Source organism: Salvelinus alpinus, chromosome 36 (genome assembly GCF_045679555.1).
Source record: "Salvelinus alpinus chromosome 36, SLU_Salpinus.1, whole genome shotgun sequence".
Lineage (NCBI taxonomy): Eukaryota > Metazoa > Chordata > Actinopteri > Salmoniformes > Salmonidae > Salvelinus > Salvelinus alpinus.
The window spans coordinates 18,704,139-18,726,852 of record NC_092121.1 but is presented as its reverse complement, the minus strand read 5'-3'; the positions used below and the strand labels follow the sequence as shown (position 1 = coordinate 18,726,852).

Here is a 22,714-nt window from a genome sequence, read left to right as displayed (position 1 = left end):
GAGAGAGTGATGCCTGCGGTTGGAATCAATACACGAGGCTACTTGAGAAAATACGAGTTTATTTTAAGACAGAGTGTATTTCTGTGGTAGTACATGTCGGTTTCTGACACATCACAGTTCTATGCTGTAGCCCTGGAGGGGAGATGATGTCTAGGGAGCTGTTGTAAAAATAGGCCCCAGTAGAACTTGTATACTGGTATACACACTCCCCTCCATATGTATTTGGACAGTTAAACATTTTTATTTGGCTCTATACTCCAGAATTTTGGATTTGAGATTAAATGTTTCATATGAGGCGAAAGTACAGCATGTCACCTTTAATTTGAGGGTATTCTCATATATATTCCTATCTGTTCTACCATTTAGAAATGAAAACACTATATGTATCTAGTCCCCCCCCCCCCATGAGAATAAGTCAGTAGTATTTGGACAAATTCACTTATAGTGTATTCAATTAGTCAAAAGTTTAGTATTTGGTCCCATACAGTATTCCTTGATTAGATGTTTCTGAACACTTCTAAATTAATCCTGATAATGCCATGATTAAGACAAATCATGAATGAATCATAAATAATGCCATTCAACTAAATAAGCATTTTTTTTGGGGGGGGGGGGGGGGGCAGTATGATCTTTGTGCCACATATCATTATTCACGATTAATTCATGATTAGCAATAATCATGGTAGCATCCACATGAAACATATTGGCACAAGACATTATTGGCACAAAACACGAACCTGCCAAGCTGCACTGCTTCTTAACACACTGCTCGCTTAACCTGGAAGCCGTACCAATGTATCGGAGGAAACACCGTTCAACCAGCGACCCAACACATTTGAAAAGTCACAAGCTTGATGTAGTCATTGTGTGCAAGGGAAATGGTACCAAATGCTAAACTTTTGACTTAAGTCCAAATACTTATGATTTCTTCAAATGGGGGGACGAGAAACATAAAGTGCTTTCATTTCCAAATGGCAAAACAGGTAATGTATGTATGAAAATACCCTCAAATAAAAGCTGGCATGCTGTACTTATCACTGAGTATACAAAACATTTTTGACATAGACTGACCATGTGAATCCAGGTGAAAGCTATGATCCCTTATTAATATCACTTGTTAAATCCACTTCAATCAGTGTAGATGAAGGGGAGGAGACAGGTTAAATAAGGATTTTTAAGCCTTGAGACAATTGAGACATGGATTGTGTGTGTGCCATTCAGAGGGTGAATGGGCAAGACAAAAAATGTTAGCGCCTTTGAACGGGGTATGGTAGCAGGTGCCAGGCGCACCGGTTTGTGTCAAGAACTGCAACGCTGCTGGGTTTTTCACGCTCAACAGTTTCTCGTGTGTATCAAGAATGGTCCACCACCCAAAGGATATCCAGCCAACTTGACAAAACTGTGGGAAGCACTGGAGTCAACATGGGCCAGCCTCCCTGTGGAATGCTTCCGATACCTTGTAGAGTCCATGCCCCAACGAATTGAGGCTGTTCTAAGGGCAAGGGGACACACAATCACACACACTCATATGGTTTTTTGTGTTAAATTAAATTGTAATAGAGAGAAAAGTAATAAGGTACCTTAGAAATATAGTAGAATGCTGTATCATGTCAAAATATGAAAAATAAATTTTATAGAGTAAACAACATGATCATTTTAGAAAGTTTCTTACATTAGGATGGTGCAATACATTTCTGACTATTCACACTGTAATGTTTGGTCTATGTATTTTTCAGTGTCTTTCTTGTATAGTAAGGACCAGTCACTGCATTAACAATCCATATAGAAGTGTATAAGAAAATGAGTCAGAAACCAAAACCAAATACCAATATATGAATCTAAAACACTTATCCATGTGTACATATCCAGGATTTGTCCTTAAAATATTAAGGACATTTATATTGATGCAGCAGAAAGTCTGATGGTTGTTTTCAGACCTGAACAGTGGTCTAACATTGAGAAGAATCGTAGATCCAGCTATATGCCTCAATCCCCAATCAGTGGGAAAGGTCGGCACCATCTGTAATGGTACAATCCAACGGTCCAATTATCTTCCATTCATTTGGGATTGAGGCATACACTATATACTGTAATTATAGCTGGATATACACTACAGATGGCAAGACTCAACACTAGATATGTTGACTCATCTGAACATTAGACCACTTTGTAAAACTGCCAAACTTTGTATTTAACTAAAATCAACATTTGCTGTTGTGTTATTCCTGAGCCCTTCCCTCTTGGTCTATCCACAGGTCTGAGATCAGATGAGTAGACAGTGTCGTTTCTTCACCTTGGTGGGCTGGGGGCACAGCACCGCTCGGATGGCCTCGTCAAAGACCGTCTTCAGCCCCCGCTGGGTCAGGGCAGAGCATTCCAGGTACTTCACCGAGTCTACCCAGAAAACACACAAAAGATGTATGAGGGACATGAAGAGGATAGACTGTTTATCTGGCATAATGCACGGCTGGCGGGCGATGATTCCAAGAATGTGAAGCTTGGGCGACATGAAATCTCAACAACTATGCATTATAAGGACTAAGAGCAGAATACAAAGTGTTCCATGATACTGTACAGCTCTGTGAACAACAATCATTAAAATGACAGATAATCAATCAATCATATCCAATCACAAGCCCAGAGTGACCACTGTATATGTGACCACTGTATACCAATCATGGTAGATCTCTGATGCACGATCACTAATTCAGGATCCCAGAGACCTACATACCTATCTCTTTGGCTAGTGCTAAGCCTTGTGGGTAGGTGATGGGCGCTAGCTTCTTCTCCTTCAGCTTCTCAATGGTTTCCTTCTCGTCCCTCAGATCCAGCTTGGTGCCCACGAGGATGATGGGTGTGGAGGGGCAGTGGTGTCGTACCTCAGGGTACCACTAGTGGGAGCAAGCAAACACACACAGAGTAGGTCAACATGGCCGCAGCAAAAGATACTGAATTACTTTTCACTTCCTTTTCTGTGATACAGCTCATCGTTAATTCTACCAAAGATGATCTATATTCTGACAAGATACTGGACTGACCGCTTTAATAATGATAATAAATGTCCGCAAAGCGGACTGCAGACAGGAGGAGGCGGGGTCCAGCGAGAACACACAAGTGTGAACAACAGGCATAACTCCGAAATGAAATAATTTTTCTCAAAGTTGCAGGAATGCCATGTGTGTCCACTTATATCAGAACATTCGTAACAACCTAAACATTACAAAATGTCTATTCGATATCCCATAGCAAATTAGAATTACATTTTTTAGTTGACGAAATTCGACACTCATTATAAAAATCCCTACTTGTGGACAGATTTTAGAGTCAAGCCTCTCGCTTCGTCTCTTCCCCTCTGGTTCTACTACTGTATTATGGAGTAGCCAATTAATGCAGAGGTTGATTCCTGGTATAGCTCCTCACACATCAAATCTAGGATACTCTGTCTATTACTATTATTATTATTATTACTACTATCATTACCGTCATTATTATTACACACTATTCAAATAAAATGGCTGCTCTCTTGTTTCTATCAGTCACTCAATGAAAAAGGAAGTTCCTTCTTCCGCATTGAGTTACTGATAGAAACAAGAGAGCAGTGTATGCTTTTGCAGAATAGGAAATGAATGCTTATGAATGACGTTAGTGAGTCACCTTCACTTATTTTACTGTGCCTCTGTTCATTTGGAGGCCTTTCATCAGCTTCTCTGCTTAACACCTGGTTAACAGCTCTACGTATGTTTATACGTCAGTAATTATTGGCGTCTCTAATACAATATAGGACCCATCCTGCAAGCCATCATTAGCTGTTACAGCAGAGTGGAGGGAATGTCAAGGTTGAAAATGTTTCCTTTTTATAGAGCATGAATGTATAGTAATGAGAACAGTGACAGTGAAGCACGCACATACTGTATGCACACACACACACACATTTCAGGTATTTCACTGAGTCTACCGAGAAAACACACACACACACACACACACACACACACACACACACACACACACACACACACACACACACACACACACACACACACACACACACACACACACACTACATTCTGTGAAAAATGCATCGAGAATTCTCGGTACCATTGCACCAAGGTTTTTCTGCCTCTCGCGTCTGTCTCTCTTTCATTGCAGGGTAGCCATTATTTAGTCATCGTCTATGGGGACAAAGCGCCGTCTCCTCTGCACTCTTTGGCCTTCCTGCCATCAAACCTAGAATGCCACACAAAGGACTGGGGTAGATCTCACAGAGTCTTAGCTCCTTAGGAGGACTCATTGGAGAAGAGCAGCTTTACAATAAAAGGCTTTCACTATTCAGGAACTAAGGGGTGATGATAATGGAAGACATAAACCACAACACTTGTCTTGAGAAGCTTGGAGAGAAATTCAAGCTCCAACCATTTACCCAGCGATGGCTAATTGATTCTTGATCTCCTGCTGATCCAAAATGGTGATAGCAGTAGGAGGTGTACCGTGGCAATAATCAGAGATAACACGGGTCAATTGAATCTCCGTTTGACAGGAAAATACCAGAGTGACATGGGTGGGTTAGTGTGAGCAACATGCTACATGGCTGTGACTCTGGCTGTGACTCTTCCCCCACACAGTCTGTAGCCTACCTTCCATGTTAAATAGACCCTAATGTTACCTGAAAGCCTGGTAATCTACTAAGGCTCCATTTGCATACATGGTCAATGTTACCATGGAGACTCATTGGGAACATGCCATGAAAAAACAGACTGAGAAAGATGGAGAGAGGAGGAAAAAACGACTAAAGAGTTTTGTTCTTGAAATGTGAAAAGTGGCAAAGATTTGCATAAGGGCTGGAGAAGCGAGATTGCTATTGTTTGAAGCTAATCATAAATTAAAGGGCTGAGTAAAGTCATTTGGGAAAGCGGTGCGATTCGAAACGGCACAAATTGGAATGGATTAACACTGATCTTTTCAATAATTGCCAATATCAAGAACACTTTTCTTTTCGCTCCTTCTTAGTTTGAGCACTTGAAATCTATGTAGTAGAATAAATGACACATGAATACTTTCCAGCGACCTACCAGACCTGCCTTCAGACCACTCTGGACCACATTAGGGTTGTTTTGACAATGTCATATCAAGTAAAGCAGATTTATCAAACTTCATTGTCTTTTGACCTCCACTGCTCTTGATACAATGCTGTCCTCTCCAACACTGACAGTTCCCAAACTAATCAGCTCAATTCAAACGGTTGACATTGAAGTCAGAGGAGTCAGACACTTAGCTGTCATTTTTTACATTTTATTTAACCTTTATTTAACTAAGAAAGTCAGTTAAGAACAAATTCTTATTTACAATGACAGCCTACCAAAAGGCAAAAGGCCTCCTGCGGGGACGGGGGCCTTGGATTAAAAATAAAAATAAATATAATATAAATATAGGACAAAACACACATCACAACAAGAGAGACAACACAACACTACATAAAGAGAGACTTAAGACAACAACATAGCAGGCAGCAACACATGACAACACAGCATGGTAGCAACACAACATAACAACAACATGGTAGCAACACAAAATGGTAGCAGCACAAAACATGGTACAAACATTATTGGGCACAGACAACAGCACAAAGGGCAAGAAGGTAGAGACAACAATACATCACACAAAGCAGCCACAACTGTCAGTAAGAGTGTCCATGATTGAGTCTTTGAATAAAGAGATTGAGATAAAACTGTCCAGTTTGAGTGTTTGTTGCAGCTCGTTCCTGTCACTAGCTGCAGCAAACTAAAAATAGGAGCGATCCAGGGATGTGTGTGCTTTGGGGACCTTTAACAGAATGTGAATGGCAGAACGGGTGCTGTATGTGGAGGATGAGGGCAGCAGTAGATATCTCAGATAGGGGGGAGTGAGGCCTAAGAGGGTTTTATAAATGAGCATCAACCAATGGGTCTTGCGATGGGTATACAGAGATGAACAGTTTACAGAGGAGTATAGAGTGCAGTGATGTGTCCTTTAAGGAGCATTGGTGGAAAATCTGATGGCCGAATGGTAAAGAACACCTAGCCGCTCGAGAGCACCCTTACCTGCCAATCTATAAATTATGTCTCTATAATCTAGCATGGGTAGGATGGTCATCTGAATCAGGGTTAGTTTGGCAGCTGGGGTGAAAGAGGAGCGATTACGATAGAGGAAACCAAGTCTAGATTTAACTTTAGCCTGCAGCTTTGATATGTGCTGAGAGAAGGACAGTGCACTGTCTAGCCATACTCCCAAGTACTTGTATGAGGTGACTACCTCAAGCTCTAAACCCTCAAAGGTAGTAATAACACCTGTGGGAGGAGGGGCATTTTTCTTACCAAACCATATGGCCTTTGTTTTGGAGGTGTTCAGAACAAGGTTAAGGGTAGAGAAAGCTTGTTGGACACTAAGAAAGCTTTGTTGTAGAGCCTTTAACACAACATCCGGGGAGGGGCCAGCTCAGTATAAGACTGTATCATCTGCATATAAATGGATGAGAGAGCTTCCTACTGCCTGAGCTATGTTTTGATGTAAATTGAGAAGCGCATGGGGCCTAGGATCAAGCCTTGAGGTACTCTCTTGGTGACAGGCTGTGGCTGAGATAGCAAATCTTCTGACTTTATACACTGCACTCTTTGAGAGAGGTAGTTAGCAAACCAGCCCAAAGACCCCTCAGAGACACCAATACCCAATACTCCTTAGCCGGCCCACAAGAATGGAATGGTCTACCGTATCAAAAGCTTTGGCCATGTCAATAAAAATAGCAGCACAATATTGCTTAGAATCAAGGGCAATGGTGAAATCATTGAGGACCTTTAAGGTTGCAATGACACATCCCTAACCTGAGCGGAAACCAGATTGCATACCCGAGAGAATACTATAGACATCAAGAAAGCCAGTCAGTTGATTATTGACAAGTTTTTCCAACACTTTTGATTAACAGGGCAAAATAGAAACAGACCTATAAAGGTTAGGATCAGCTTGATCTTCCCCTTTAAATAAAGGACGAACCATGGCAGCCTTCCAAGCAATGAGAACCTCCCCAGAAAGGAGAGACAGGTTAAAAAGGCCGGAGATAGGCTTGGCGATGATAGGGGCAGCAACCTTAAAGAAGAAAGGGTCTAAACCATCTAACTCTGTCAAGTTTAAGGAGCTCCTTTAGCACCTCGGACTCAGTAACCGCCTGCAGGGAGAAACTTTGTAGCGGGGCAGGGGAAAAAGAGGGAGAAGCATCGGGGATAGTCGCATTAGAAGGGGTGGGAGATGAGGAAATGTTGGACGGGCAAGGAGGCATGTCTGAGTCAAATAGGAATCCTGACTTAATGAAGTGGTGATTAAAGAGCTCAGCCATATGCTTCTTGTCAGTAACAACCACATCATCAACATTAACAGCACAAAGGGCAAGCTGTGAGGAGGGTTTATTCTCCAGGTCTTTAACCATTTTCCAGAACTTCTTGACAAAGCCTATGGCTGAGGCAATGGTATGAGAAGAAGCAACAATAAAAGTGTTTGAAAAGGGTAACGTTTGGCAGGCTTTTTTGGTGATATTATAGCTCTTTGATGTGAATTCAACTTCTATAGTAGTGAGTCAGTTTAAAACCCATGACTTCTGGAGAGATGGAGATGGAGAGACAGGATGGGACAATTACTATCTTTTCATCAGAACGGCAGTAGAGAGATAGAGGGCTCAAGGACAGCTTCGTTCAGCAGTAGCTGAGAGCTGCCACGGTGACATGTGAACTGTGTGCCCCGTGCAGTGAAAAGACACAGACCCTGACAGTTACCTGGGGGAGTAGGTAGAGGTCTCATCGTGCATTAGGCCAGTTAAGTTCACATGGGACATCCATGTTTGACTCCGTTAAAGAAGAGATAATTACTTCTCTCTGACGTAAACCTGAATGAATATGATTTCTATTGATGAACACATTTCTATATCCTATCCAAAAGGAGTGAGGTTCATTGGAATCCAATGGGATGCAACGTGCTACCTGAATAGATGTGCTGTTCTAGTCCTTGGATTTGAAATATTTTATTTATGACTGTCTGACTGAAACGACTAAACCATGGCCTCTGCAACAATAGGTAGAGCTGAAAGTAGCAGAACACAAAACAACTACTGATAATACCATTACGCAGACAGTTAAAATAGAAAAATATTAGTTGTCCATTGGACTATATCCTATTTCTGTACCGTAAATGCCAGAATCTGCAATATGTTTGTTTTATTATACGGTACACTTTGATTTTCTATTGAAAGCAGGTAAACCAGAGTAGCCTATCCTTTTAAATTGATTGATGTCTCTATGTGTTTAGCCTCACTTCATTATCTTAATCTTGACAGGCATTTTATAGATTAACTGGCATACTACTGTTATCCTGCTCTGTTTTCCATCACCCCCCTCTGTATTACTGACAGATGATGACCCATCTATATTCACAGAAAGGTAAGCACATCTAAATACCCCTGTGCTTTAGGAGTGATCAACAGTATTGACACGTTAATCTCTCCGTATAGTAATCTATAATGTATGCTATATACTGCAGCTCTTGGGGATGCTGCAGCCTTTATAATGGCACTGTGTCAATCAACGCCAATCAACACCTACATTATGAGAACAATGTCATCCGCTATCCCTGCATTAGGTACAGAGGAAAACACCGGCGGTGGATCAAATAGAATATGTGTGTATTGCATACTATATGTACCTATACATTGTAAGACAACAGCCATGAAGATCACACAGCATCCACTCACCTTGGCTCTGACGTTCTCAAACGATGCTGGGCTCACCAGAGAGAAACAGATGAGGAACACATCCTAGGGGACAAACATAGTGTCTGATCAATGGTCGTATTAAAGGTGTAGGGAGATGTTGATGTTGTAAACAGATTAGATCTAGTGATTCATATAGTGTATATGGTCATTGGTCAGTGAAGGTGTAGGGAGTAATACATGTGGTTGTACTGAAGGGTAGAAAGGTGTATCAGAGTAGTAGAAGACGTGGGGTACGAAATTATTGACACTTTTGATAAATATGAGCGATAAGGACTATATAAAATGTAGTATGCAAATACTCAACTATAAACTAACTCCAAACAATGTGGAAATTATTTTATGCTAATACAATTGCTCAAAGAGATTTAGTTTAACAAGTAATATTATGTTTTTCTCAAAAAAGTAGTGGTCAAATTTATTGACACCCCTAAAGATTCTTATAAATAAAGTAGTCAACAGCTTACATCCTGAATGAATCGTGAATAATGATGAATGAGAAAGTTACAGAGGGTCAAAGATCATACCCCCAAGACATGCTAACCTCTCACCATTACAATAACAGGGGAGGTTAGCATGTTTTTTAGGGCTATGATCTTTGACCCTCTGTAACCTTCTCATTCATCATTATTCACGATTCATTCAGGATTATTCGTAATCATGGCAGCATCCATTATTAATTGGACAGTATACAGTCATTACTGCTCATCTTTATCAAGGGTGTCAATAATTCCGGACCCCACTGTATATAATTTGTAATAGAGATTCTGTATGTGTGTGTGTGTTACCGTCTGAGGATAGGACAGAGGTCTGAGTCTGTCATAGTCCTCCTGTCCTGCTGTATCCCACAGTCCCAGGTTCACTGGCTTACTGTCCACCATCACATTGGCTGAGTAGTTATCAAACCTGGAAGACAAATAAGTCCATTACATCTAGAACATATCACAGTGAAAAACCTTACACAGAATATACAGTATACAGTTTATTAGGTACACCACCCCGTTCACGAAAATGTATCGCTCCTACAGACAGTGAGTCACATGGTCGTGGCTTGCTATATAAAGCAGGCAGACAGGCACCAAGACAACTTGAATCCATGGACCCATCCTGCCTGGTGTTAACGGTACTGGTGTGGGGAATGTTTTCCTGGCACACGTTAGGTCCCTTGACACCAATTGAGCAACAATTGAACGCCATGCCCCAAAGAATTCAGGCTGTTCTGAAGGTAAAGTGGGGTCCGACCCAGTACTAGATAGTGTACCTAATAAACTGGCCACTGAGTGTATAAAAACTGCATAACATAGGTGTTTGTGAAAGCAAAGTCAATATCTAGCATACCAATTCCTAGAATTATTGTGAATATAATATTATTTCCTATTTCTGGTTATTGGTTGCATTATGTAGGCCTTTGGTTGCATTATGTATGATGTTTGTCCATTCAGCCAACACATTTGTCACTGTACCAGCCATGTCATGTCCACTGTGTCTGTCTGTGGTCCAGTACTTACACTGTGGGGATGTACTCTCCAGGGAAGGCGTTGGTTGTGTAGCTGATGAGCAGGCATGTCTTTCCCACAGCACTGAAACAGACATTGGGCAATCAGTTGTGTGCCAACACATACACACACATTGTCTTGCTGCAATAGCACATTGACACACTCTCGTGCGCACACACACACACCTTTACTCTAGCACACACTGCGAGAACCTATAGTCATTACAGGGTAGCTGCCAGCTGTCAGAGTAACTCCCTTCTCTTACAAAAAAAACACATGTCAAATTCACAGTTTCACATGTGAAATACTGTAGCTGTTTTCATATTGAGGTAAAATTTCACAAGTGAAACCATATTCATTTTTTATTACATAAGTTAGAATTGCATTTTCACATGTGAAAAACATTCACATGAAAGTAAAAATAAAATTTTACTCCAATGTTTGTTAGGGGGAGCTGTTAGCACTTTTTTTTTTGTTTTCATTGCCAAATTAAACTGCCTAGTACTCAATTCTTGCTCGTACAATATGCATATTATTGTTATTATTGGATAGAAAACACTCTCTAGTTTCTATAACCGTTGGAATTATGTCTCTGAGTGGAACAGAACTCATTCTACAGAACTTTTCCTGACAGGGAGTGAGATTTCAGAAATCTTGGCCTCTGGTCCCAGGTCAGTTTTAATGTCCCTGTGAATGCTATGAGGATACAAACACTGCCTACGCCTTCCTCTAGATGTCAGTAAGTGGTGACAATTTGAATGGAGTCGATTGCGCAATCAGGGCCTGTATAAAACACCAAAGACCGGAAGGAGCTTTCTTTCGGACCCTGCGCTCGACGCACGATGGACGTCGGACTGGCCTCTTTCCAAGCCTTGGTTTAGCCAGTAATATATCGCCGGTCATGTTTTTACTCGTTATAGGTGTTAAAAACATCATAAGGTAGTTAATTTAAACCGTTTTATAGCAATTTATATCCGTTTAGTGCGATTTTGAGGCATTTATTTGTGACGTCCTTCCATGAGCTGGGCACTTTTCCTGTACATACCGAACGTTAGTGGCCATTTCGACGGGACAAGAGGACATCTTTCGACCAAAAGACGATTAGACCGGAGAAAGGATACATTGCCCAAGATTCTGATGGAAGAACAGCTCATAGTAAGAACTATTTATGATGATAAATCGCTTTTCTGTTGAAAAATGTTAAACGCATATATCGCCATTTTGTTTTGTGTAGCTTCGCTTTGGCGGACCCGGTATTGCACAGTAAGGATAATTTTAGAAATGTAATTCAGCGATTGCATTAAGAACTCATTTGTCTTTCGATTCCTGTCAACCCTGTATTTTTTAGTCAAGTTTATGATTAGTTATCGATTAGACTAGATCACTCTCAAAGATGGCGCCCGACATTTTCAGGCCAGTTTTGCTACTATTCTCATTGTATAACCACGTTTTTTTGTGGCTAAATATGCACATTTTCGAACAAACTCTATATGTATGTTGTAATATGTTACAGGAGTGTCATCGGAAGAATTCTGAGAAGGTTAGTGAAAAAATTAATATATTTTGGTGATGATAACGTTATCGCTCCCTTTGCCTTGAATTCATGCTTGGGTAACGTTTGCACATGTGGTATGCTAATATAACGATTTATTGTGTTTTCGCTGTAAAACGCTTAGAAAATCTGAAATATTGTCTGAATTCACAAGATCTGTGTCTTTCCATTGCTATGCTTTGCCTATTTTTATGAAATGTTTTATGATGAGTAAATTGGTAATACACGTTGCTCTCTGTAGTAATTCTAGTCGCTTTGGGGAGATTTGTGATGGTGGCTGCAATGGCAAACTATGATTTATACCTGAAATATGCACATTTTTCTAACAAAACCTATGCTATACAATAAATATGTTATCAGACTGTCATCTGATGAGGTTTTTTCTTGGTTAGTGGCTATTTATTTCTTTATTTGGTCGAATTGGTGATAGCTAGTGATGGAGTGGAAAAATAGTGGAGTAAAAAAAATGGTGTCTTTTGCTAACGTGGTTAGCTAATAGATTTACATATTGTGTCTTCCCTGTAAAACATTTTAAAAATCAGAAATGGTGGCTAGATTCACAAGAAGTGTATCTTTCATCTGGTGTCTTGGACTTGTGATATAATGATATTTAGATGCTACAATTTACTTGTGACGCTATGCTAGGCTATTCTAGTCAGCTTTTTTACTGTGGGGGGTGCTCCCGGATCCGGGATGAGTACCAACTAAAAGTTAACAAAGTTCATGTCAACAAACACTGTATAGCCTAAACATATGGTTAAAACTATCATTTTGATATCATGGATGGTCAGTCCTTGCATCCATAGTGTAGTCTATGGATTTGAAAGTGGTTGCGTTTCTCCAGCCCCATCCCTCAGCGTTTTACCCAAACTGTGGTGGGGAGGACACCTGTTAATGTTTCAAATAAGGATTGCCGCTATAAACTCCTTAGTTTAGATTACAGTTTTTCCCAATTGCTAAAACACAATTTTGCAAACTAGGCTGGTTTTATCAAAATACTTAACACAATTCACAAAACCACACAACCAAACTGCAAAATACCTCATATCCTGCAAAATGAAGCACTGCAACCAAAACTACATATAGCATTATCAAAATCAAACGTTTGCACAAAATGGTACACACTTCATTCATATTACCAGATTTGTCTAACCAACTACACACTGTTGGGCATAATGAAAAGCACTCTCATCTTTAGTATGCTTTGCCATAATACTAAAATAGTTCAAATTGTAGAAAATTCTAGAGATGCAGAAATATTTGCAGATACACACACATGCTGTTGAAACATTTTATTTTTCACCAAACAAGTCAGTGCAACATATGCACAGCAGATATATTTACATTGGACTGAACAAAATGCTCACAAAAAAAACAGTAAACTGAAAAAGAAAATTGCAGAAAAAAAGAGGCAAGAAAAATAATTAGGCAGCATCTTGCCGCACAGCTGGGTCTGGCCACAACGCCTCGTCCACATCACAGGCAATATCTTCCCTTGCCAGATATCGAGGGAAGAAGCACCTTGAGTGCCTTATCCATCCCTGAATCGCACCCACATCAATCTCATCACATGCCTCTTCCATAGACTGCACAAGAGGCATGCGCACAAAGGGCTGCCGGTCGTATACCTTCCACCGCCATGCCGAAAATAACTCTTCTATGGGGTTCAGAAATGGTGAGTATGGTGGGAGGTATTGCACGAGAAATGGTGGGTGGTCAGCAAACCAGTTTTGGACTGGGGCTGCACGATGAAAGCTCACGTTGTCCCATACTACAACGTACCGGGTTCTTTGATGGTCTGCATCATTCATACGCTCTGGTGGTATGAGAATGTTGTGGAGTCTGTCCAGAAATGTGAGAATATGGGCTGTGTTGTATGGTCCAAGGTTGGCATGACGGTGGAGGACACCATGCGTATTGGAGATGGCAGCGCGCATTGTGATGTTCCCACCACGTTGGCCAGGAACATCTATAATGGCTCTGTGGCCAATGACGTTTCTCCCCCTTCTTCTGGTCTTTGCTAGTTTGAACCCAACCTCATCTATAAAGATGAACTCATGTGGGATTGCATGAGCATCCATTTCCAGTACTCCCTGAAAACAAAGAACAAAATCAGTCATTATGGTGTTATCCAGTACACTGGGAAACAATGTTGCGTGTAGTGTACTGCAGTCAATATTGTACTTACATCCATATGCTCGTCTGACCTCTTTGTTTCTTTGAGAGTTTCTCTCAAACGGCAGCTTATAAAGTTGTTTCATTCTGATTTGGTTTCGCTTGAGAATGCGAGCCAATGTGGACAGACTGACTCGTTGAATGTTGTTGAATATGGTGTTGTCTTGGATGATGTGGCTTTGAATTTCTCGTAATCTGATTTCCTTATTTTCCAAAACCAAGTTTACAATGGCAGCTTCCTGTACCCCGGTGAACATTTGGGCCCTTCCTCCACCATGGTTGCGTCTCTCAATCCTTTAGAAAAACAAAAATATAGGGCTTGGACAATGCAGCCTAAAGATATTTCCCCCACAGTAGAGTAAATTCTACAGGAAATTTGTGCAGTTAGTGTATGACATCAGCCATTCATGAAGTAAACAGGTGTCACCCAACTGATACACTATGACATGGGGTGTACTACATAGTGTGAAAGAAATGTTGGTTACATACCTGTACTCCAGTCTAAATGTCCCGATGACACAGGCGACAGTAAAACGGCTCAGGTTGGGCTGCACTCTCTGTCCAGCCTCTCGCATTGTCAGCCCATGGTTGATGACATGATCAACTAAGGTTGCTCTGATTTCATTTGAAAGTTGTCGTCTTCTTTGGCCATGAACTCCTCTACCAGCTCTACCCCTACCTCTCACTCTTTCTCCCTCTTCCTCTTCCTCTCACCCTCCCTCTTCCTCTTCCTCTCTCTGCAATGGCTTCCATTGTTGTTGTAAAACAAAGGTGCTCACCTGTGGTCTTTTCATAGTGCTTACTTCCTGATTGAAGTGGTAACAATTAACCATTGAGGTGTTTGGCCAGGTGGCACATGTATTGGCCAATTAGCTCATGTAGTGTCATTTTGAATGGCAGTGTTTTGAAATGGCAAACATGTGACTTTATGTCAGATTGTTGTGTCTTATGCAGAGAACCGTGTGCAGTGCATTTAAAAAGTGCCATTTTGAATTGCAAAATGTGTGTAAAGCAGAAAATGTGTTTAGACTTTTGGAGACTTGAGAAGAGGTTTTGCTCTCTGTGTGTCAGTTTAAATAATAAATAATAATGTCATTTTAGTGTGTTAGCAATTGGGAAAAACTGTAATAGTGTTACTACTGTCACGTTCTGACCATAGTTCTTGTGTGTTGTGCTTGTTTTAGTGTTGGTCAGGACGTGAGCTGGGTGGGCATTCTATGTTGTGTGTCTAGTTTGTCTGTTTCTATGTTTGGCCTAATATGGTTCTCAATCAGAGGCAGATGTTTTGTGTTGTCTCTGATTGGGAATCATATATAGGTGGCTTGTTTTGTATTGGGATTTTGTGGGTGGTTGTTTCCTGTCTCTGTGTTTTCTCTGCACCAGCTAGGACTGTATCGGTTTGCCACATTTTGTAATTGTTAAGTGTTCACTGTTAATCATCTTTAAACATGTTGAGCACCAACTACGCTGCGTCTTGGTCCGATCCCTGTTACCTCCTCTCTTCTCGTGAAGAGAGGGAAGGCTGCCGTTACAAATACATGGTGCCATTCTCTAGTGAGTGAGTTACTTTTGTCCCATTAATATCACGCAAAACTTCTGAAGTCAAGAACAAAATTCTTAGTATTGCAAACAAAAATAATGATATTGATAGCAAAACAAAATATTGCAAGGGGAAAAAAATGTCAAAGCGAGGGCAAATTAATTGTAAATGGATGCAATTAAATTAAACAATTCTACCTATTTTTGAAAGTCACCCAGTAAATTACTACTTGAGTAAAAGTATTTGGTTTTAAATATACTTTAGTATCAAAAGTAAATGTAGTTGCTAAAATATACTTAAGCATCAAAAGTAAAAGTATGAATCATTTTAAAGTACTTATATTAAGCAAACCAGATGGCACTATTTTTCATTTATGGATAGCCAGGGACACACTCCAACACAAAGACATAATTTAAAAACAAAGCATTTGTGTTTAGTAAGTCCGCCAGATCAGAGGCAGTAGGGATGACCAGGGATGGTCTCTTGATCAGTGTGCGAATTGAACTGTTTTCTGTCCTGCTAAGCATTCAGAATGTAAAAAGTACCTTTGGGTGTCAGGGAAAATGTATGAAGTAAAAAGTACATAATCTTCTTTAGGAATGTAGTGAAGTAAAAGTAGTCAAAAATATAAATAGTAAAGTACAGATACCCAAAAACACTACTTAAGTAGTACTTTAAAGTATTTTTACTTAAGTACTTTACGCCACTGCTTTTTCCAGTTGCAAGTTTTGGCACATTCATTCCAGCAGGATAGCACCCTGCATCCCACTGTTGGTTTGCTAAACAGGGTCGGTCCTGGTCCGTCCATGGATGGGAGAGCAGACGCAGATGGAAGTGGTGAAAAATGTTTTCTTTTTTTGTAAGGGTTAGCTGCATTAATATGGTAAGAAACGTAAAATTGCAGATTACGTAAATTCTTTACAATTTTCTGGTTTGGAAAGCTTCCACCATATTTTCGCCAGAATACCATCATTAAATTCAGCTTGGTGTCTATCATGGTCTACTCCCACTCATGATAAATTGATACAACAACAGCACACCAACAAATTCTTTGTATTTTCCCTGTGCAAAGAAGATGCCAATATACTGTCCTTATTGCTTGCTACAGTATGATGTATGGCCATAGACATTCTAACTATGTACAATGTGCTGAATGAACAGCATGATGGTGCCTGGCTTCTTTCAAACTTGCCTACATTATGAGAAGCAGTAATCCACTTTCTCTAGCTTCTTGTCAGTGTTCTAAAACACCTCTGACAGGTAAAACACAGTCAAGGTTTTGTCAGTAAAATTCCAATAAGAAGCACGCACCTGCATGTACAGACAGGAGGGAAGGAATGCTAGTCTGAGGAGTGCTCCCAGAGTTATATTTTTAGGGCAAGGTTAGAAAGTGACACCCCGGGCTATATGTAGGCAGGCTACCATCAGCTTCTTCTACAGATTGGCTCCACCTTGAACATCATTAGGTTAGCATTCAAGGTTGGGTAGAAGAAACCTGATAGATGCCATTGAAAAGAACTGGAGAAACATTCATAGTTTATACCCTTGTGGAAGACATGATTAGTAATAACTTACTGTATATTATATTAGGTGGCAAGAAGCAGTTCTGTCCACACTAACTGAAGTCAAGAGAGAGAGAGAAAGAGAGAGGTGACATGAGAGAGAGAGAGAGGTGATATGAGAGAGAGAGAGAGAGAGAGAGAGAGAGGTGATATGAGAGAGAGAGAGAGAGAGAGAGGTGACATGAGAGAGAGAGAGAAAGAGAGGTGACATGAGAGAGAGAGAGAGGTGATATGAAAGTGAGATACAGGGTAGTGTGATAGTGTCTGTTTCCCTCTCTCAGTGGTGAGTTAGTGTGTCATTGACTCACACACACATGCTGTTGACTGTGGTCTAAGTGTAGGGGACCCGTGCTTCCTACTCTCCACCTGCTCCTCCTGCATGAGGCTCCCTCTCTCTTCTTACCCCCACACACAGATGGACAAGGGACAGGGGTGGATGGAAGCCCTAAATCCAATGATTGGCATTGTGATAACTTACTACATGAACCTGATGGAACCATGTGAAATGCTATATTCTATGGTGCATCTGAAAGGTAGTCCTTTTAACAGGGCAATTACTTTTCAACTCAAAGTTCTACAACGGAAGGAAAGACAAAAAAGTGCCAATCATGCTACAGTAGTTAAAAGTTACTTTTCAATGCTTTTCAATGATACTTCATGGTGGGAATCCAACATATACAGCATCTGACTTTAAACACCAACCTAATTACCAACGGCTGGGCAGAGTTCATTTTTAATGCTCTCACTTCTCACTCAGTCAGAAGGCCTAAAACAAAAAACAACAGAGGAGGATATAGATGTCAAAATCACACTTACACCTAAATGCCACACTCCAGAATGAAGTTGTTGGCCTATTTGTGTCCTATTTTGTTTCTGTCACCTCTGCCTTGATGTAGCCTACAGGAATAAACATATCTATGTTCCCCACGTATACATACTGTATGACTGCATTCAAACAAGTAAGCCGTCACAGTTTCAAAGCTATTCAAGTCTCCTGATCTACAGGGGTTCTCCACATAGGGGACCAGGGTGTCAGAGTTGGCAGGAGGCAGGGTGTTGACACTGAGTGACAGTCAGGACGATAGGGGGATAGAACCTCTCATGAAGTGTACCTTTGTAAAGTATTTATCTTTTTCTGTCTCTCTCTGTCTCTCTCTGTCTCTCTCTGTCTCTCTCTCTCTCTCTCTCTCTCTCTCTCTCTCTCTCTCTCTCTCTCTCTCTCTCTCTCTCTCTCTCTCTCTCGTTAATGTCACCTCTACCAGCTCTTACTGACACTGACCCATGGGCCCCCTTTCTTTCCATTTACTGTAACCAGCATCCTCACCCACTGAGCACTAACTGGCACTGGACGATGAACGTTGAAAAGTTGCTTAATTTTGTTAGTCCGACCTGGCCTTAATTTTAACATCCACAGACGTCTGGACATGCATGACTGGTTCAAAAGTTTGGACAGTATAGTACAGTGAGGTAAAGAATAGTGCAGTACAGTACTGTAAATAATAGTTGAGTATAGTACAGTACAGTACAGTGAGGTAAAGAATAGTTCAGTATAGTTCAGTACAGTAAAGAATAGTTGAGTATAATTCAGTACAGTACAGTAAAGAATAGTTGAGTATAGTTCAGTACAGTACTGTAAATAATAGTTGAGTATAGGTCAGTACATTACAGTACAGTAAATAATAGTTGAGTATAGGTCAGTACATTACAGTACAGTAAATAATAGTTGAGTATAGGTCAGTACAGTACAGTAAAGAATAGTTGAGTATAGTGCAGTACAGTACAGTACTGTAAATAATAGTTGAGTATAGTTCAGTACAGTACAGTACAGTACAGTGAGGTAAAGAATAGTTCAGTATAGTTCAGTACAGTAAAGAATAGTTGAGTATAGTTCAGTACAGTACAATACCGTACTGTAAATAATAGTACAGTACAGTACAGTGAGGTAAATAATAGTTCAGTGTAGTTCAGTACAGTAAAGAATAGTTGAGTATAATTCAGTACAGTACAGTAAAGAATAGTTGAGTATAATTCAGTACAGTACAGTACTGTAAATAATAGTTGAGTATAGGACAGTACAGTACAGTGCAGTAAAGAATAGTTAAGTATAGTTCAGTACAGTACAGTACTGTAAATAATAGTTGAGTATAGTTCAGTACATTACAGTACAGTAAATAATAGTTGAGTATAGGTCAGTACAGTACAGTACAGTACAGTAAAGAATAGTTGAGTATAATTCAGTACATTACAGTACTGTAAATAATAGTTGAGTATAGGACAGTACAGTACAGTGCAGTAAAGAATAGTTAAGTATAGTTCAGTACAGTACAGTACTGTAAATAATAGTTGAGTATAGTTCAGTACATTACAGTACAGTAAATAATAGTTGAGTATAGGTCAGTACAGTACAGTACAGTACAGTAAAGAATAGTTGAGTATAGTTCAGTACAGTACTGTAAATAATAGTTGAGTATAGGACAGTACAGTAAAATAATAGTTGCGTATAGTTCAGTACAGTACAGTGTAGTAGAATAGAGTGGAGTAGAGTTCAGTACAGTACACAGTAGAACACACTAGAGTTGAGTACACTATAATGTACTGTACTGTACTATACTCTACTACACTGTAATCTACTCTACTACACTGTACTGTACTGTACTGAACTATACTGTACTCTACTGAGCTCTACTGTGTAGAGCTGGGAATTGCCAGGGACCTCGCGATACGATATTATCACGATACTTTGCAATTTTCACGATTCTCACGATTCTATATGTATTGCAATTCAATACTGTGATTTTTTTGCGATTTCATGGTCAAAACATATTGCTCACCATATGTCTGCTGCAGAAGGACATGAGAGAGCCATGAGAAAGCAAGTTTTTTTGTATCCTTAATGGAAATAAAAGTGCTGAAAACAAATTGGCTCCCTATTTTTTTTTAAACACTGGCGTTTTGTTGCAGGTACAGCCAACTAGCCCAAAAATAATATTGCGATATTGTCAAAACGAGTACACTCAAAAATAATATCACGATATGTAACTGTATCAATTTCCCACCCATCACAACTACTGTGCTGTACTTTAATGTCAAAACTTAGAATTCTATAATTGGTTCAGATTTGGTCCGGTCCAGAGCAACAGAATGTAGTTTTGTTTGGTGGCGGAGCTCATAAACAAAACAGCCAGTGTGTAGAATGATACCCAAATATGCATATTTCTACTTGTGTACCTACTTAGGATACATCACCATGAAGAGAATGACATTCATATCCATAATTATGCATTTCTGTGTAGTACAGATCAGGGACCCATGATGAAATTCCATTCTGGTACTGGGTGTAAATCCACTTCACTTACTATTCTAAAGCTTCCTGTTGAAGTTTCCTGTTGAATACAGGCCATTTGCTGTATAACTGCACTTTGTCGAAATACAAAGAACAAGCAAAAATATGTCTTTGGTCTTTGCATCGACCGTGTATGAGAATGGTGTTGTGGGTGTTAAAGGTGACTGTGTTATAGGTAGCAGCTGTGCTTTTGTTCCTTTATTAACCATGAGACTGTGCAGAGTGCACCACAGACTAAAGAGGAAGTTAAAAACTAAAACTGGAGGATAAAAGCAGCATAACAGAACTTCTCTTTTACAAAACGAGAAGAGGTTTAACGAACGGAGAACAGGAAAAGACTGCATTGACCTCACTGACTGCTGTCTGTCTGTGTCCTTGTAAATGTTCTCTTTAATTGAGGCCCTCATTATCACCAACTACTCTCCATCTCCTCTCTCCTACAGACATTACACCCACGGATCCCAATCTCCAGATAGCATCTCAGCATCCATTTTGTCTTATTCAACTTGTCACCAATCTTACATACACTCCAAAAGGGTTCTTCGGCTGTCCCCATAGGAAAACCCTTTTGGGTTCCACGTAGAACCCTCTGTGGAAAGGGTTTTTACATGGAACCCAAAAGGGTTCTATCAGTAACCAAAAGGGTTATTCAAAGGGTTCTCCTATGGGGACAGCCGTATAACCGTTTTAGGTTCTAGATGGCACCTTTTTTTCTAAGCGTGTAGGCACTTCCTTCCTGTCTTCTGAATTCGGTGTGTATTGCTACACTGTCTCTTCCTTATTGATTTAAGGGCTGTTGAACAATGTCATTATCAAGTCATCATACATTCCTCAACCTGATGTTAAAACTGCACATGCAAATTAGGAATTTAAAGTGTTAATTGTGTGGCCTGTTTTACAGATAGAGGTTTGCTCTACTGGGAAGTTCCTGCCTTGAGGGCGTCATTATGTTGTTGTATTGACTCTGTGGTAAAGACCTATTGAGCTCCTGGACATCAAGGTTAATACTGTACACAAAAGGACTGTTACTTAAAAGTATTAGTTCTTTGTCTAGCTAATACAGATTAGAACAAGGTTAGATTCTTCTGTGGAACCTTTTACAATTTTGCCCCCCTCATGTCTATCAAGCTGACAGAACACAGCTATGAGAAAGGTATGAAAAGTGCAAACTGCATACAATAACCTCCTCATTAAGAGTATGACAACCAAATTGAAATAAAAAGTACATACATTCCACATTACTGCAGCTCCTATATGTATGTATGTATGTATGTATGTATGTATGTATGTATGTATGTATGTATGTATGTATGTACCACTAGCCACTTTTAAACTATGCCACTTTATGTTTACATACCCTACAGTACTCATCTCATATGTATATACCGTACTCTATACCATCTACTGCATCTTGCCTATGCCGTTCTGTACCATCACTCATTCATATATCTTTATGTACATATTCTTTATCCCTTTACACTTGTGTGTATAAGGTAGTAGTTGTGGAATTGTTAGGTTAGATTACTTGTTGTTATTACTGCATTGTCGGAACTAGAAGCACAAGCATTTCGCTACACTCGCATTAACATCTGCTAACCATGTGTATGTGACTAATAAAATTAGATTTGATTAGATTTGATTTATATGCAATATAAAACGAATTCATTCAGAAAAAAACAGAAATTGTCTCTTGACACAAGAATGTGTAGTAGAGAAAAATGAATCTCATAATTAATAGATCATTGAAAGATGGCTAAATAGAGTTTTTCTAAATGTCCACTCTTTAACACACCCAAATCCAAGTAGCCTACCAGTTGTTGAACTGCGCGCATACATAACGTAAAGAACTTACCCATCTCCAACCACTACACACTTGATGGCTTGCATTTTCCAGGGGCTGATTTAACAATTTGTGAGTTTACACTTAGTAGGCAAGACAACAATGTAGAATCAGGTACAGTACAGGAAATACGTTTGCCTATCTTTTCTTGCCCACCGCCTCGACTCTCGTGTTAACTCTTGCGCAGCGCAGTTGAATGCAGCGAAGTTGATCATTGGGTCTACTGAAGCACATCTCTCATAGCAGGAAGTTGGCCTATGTGAAACTGTGATATTAATGTCCTTCAAATGTGATTAACAAAATGCTCAGTGAAGCTTTCAGAAGCTGACATTATGACTCACACTGACATTTAAGCATATCTAGACTTTATTGTCCCAGCGCGAACACACTTTTTTTCACCTAGGCTATGACAGTGTTATGCACT

General features: G+C 40.0%; 1 protein-coding gene across 1 annotated transcript; it reads right to left on the bottom strand.

Annotated features, from left to right (window-relative positions):
• Positions 1-1,610: 1,610 nt before the first annotated feature.
• LOC139564873 (ras-related C3 botulinum toxin substrate 2-like) lies at positions 1,611-22,518 on the bottom strand. The gene is made up of 6 exons (XM_071384710.1): positions 22,303-22,518; positions 10,291-10,362; positions 9,571-9,688; positions 8,765-8,827; positions 2,732-2,891; positions 1,611-2,394 (listed from the first exon to the last, which is right to left on the bottom strand). The coding sequence occupies exons 1-6, from the start codon at positions 22,335-22,337 to the stop codon at positions 2,264-2,266; spliced, it is 579 nt and encodes a 192-aa protein (XP_071240811.1). The 5' UTR covers positions 22,338-22,518; the 3' UTR covers positions 1,611-2,263.
• Between the last annotated feature and the right edge of the window lie 196 nt (positions 22,519-22,714).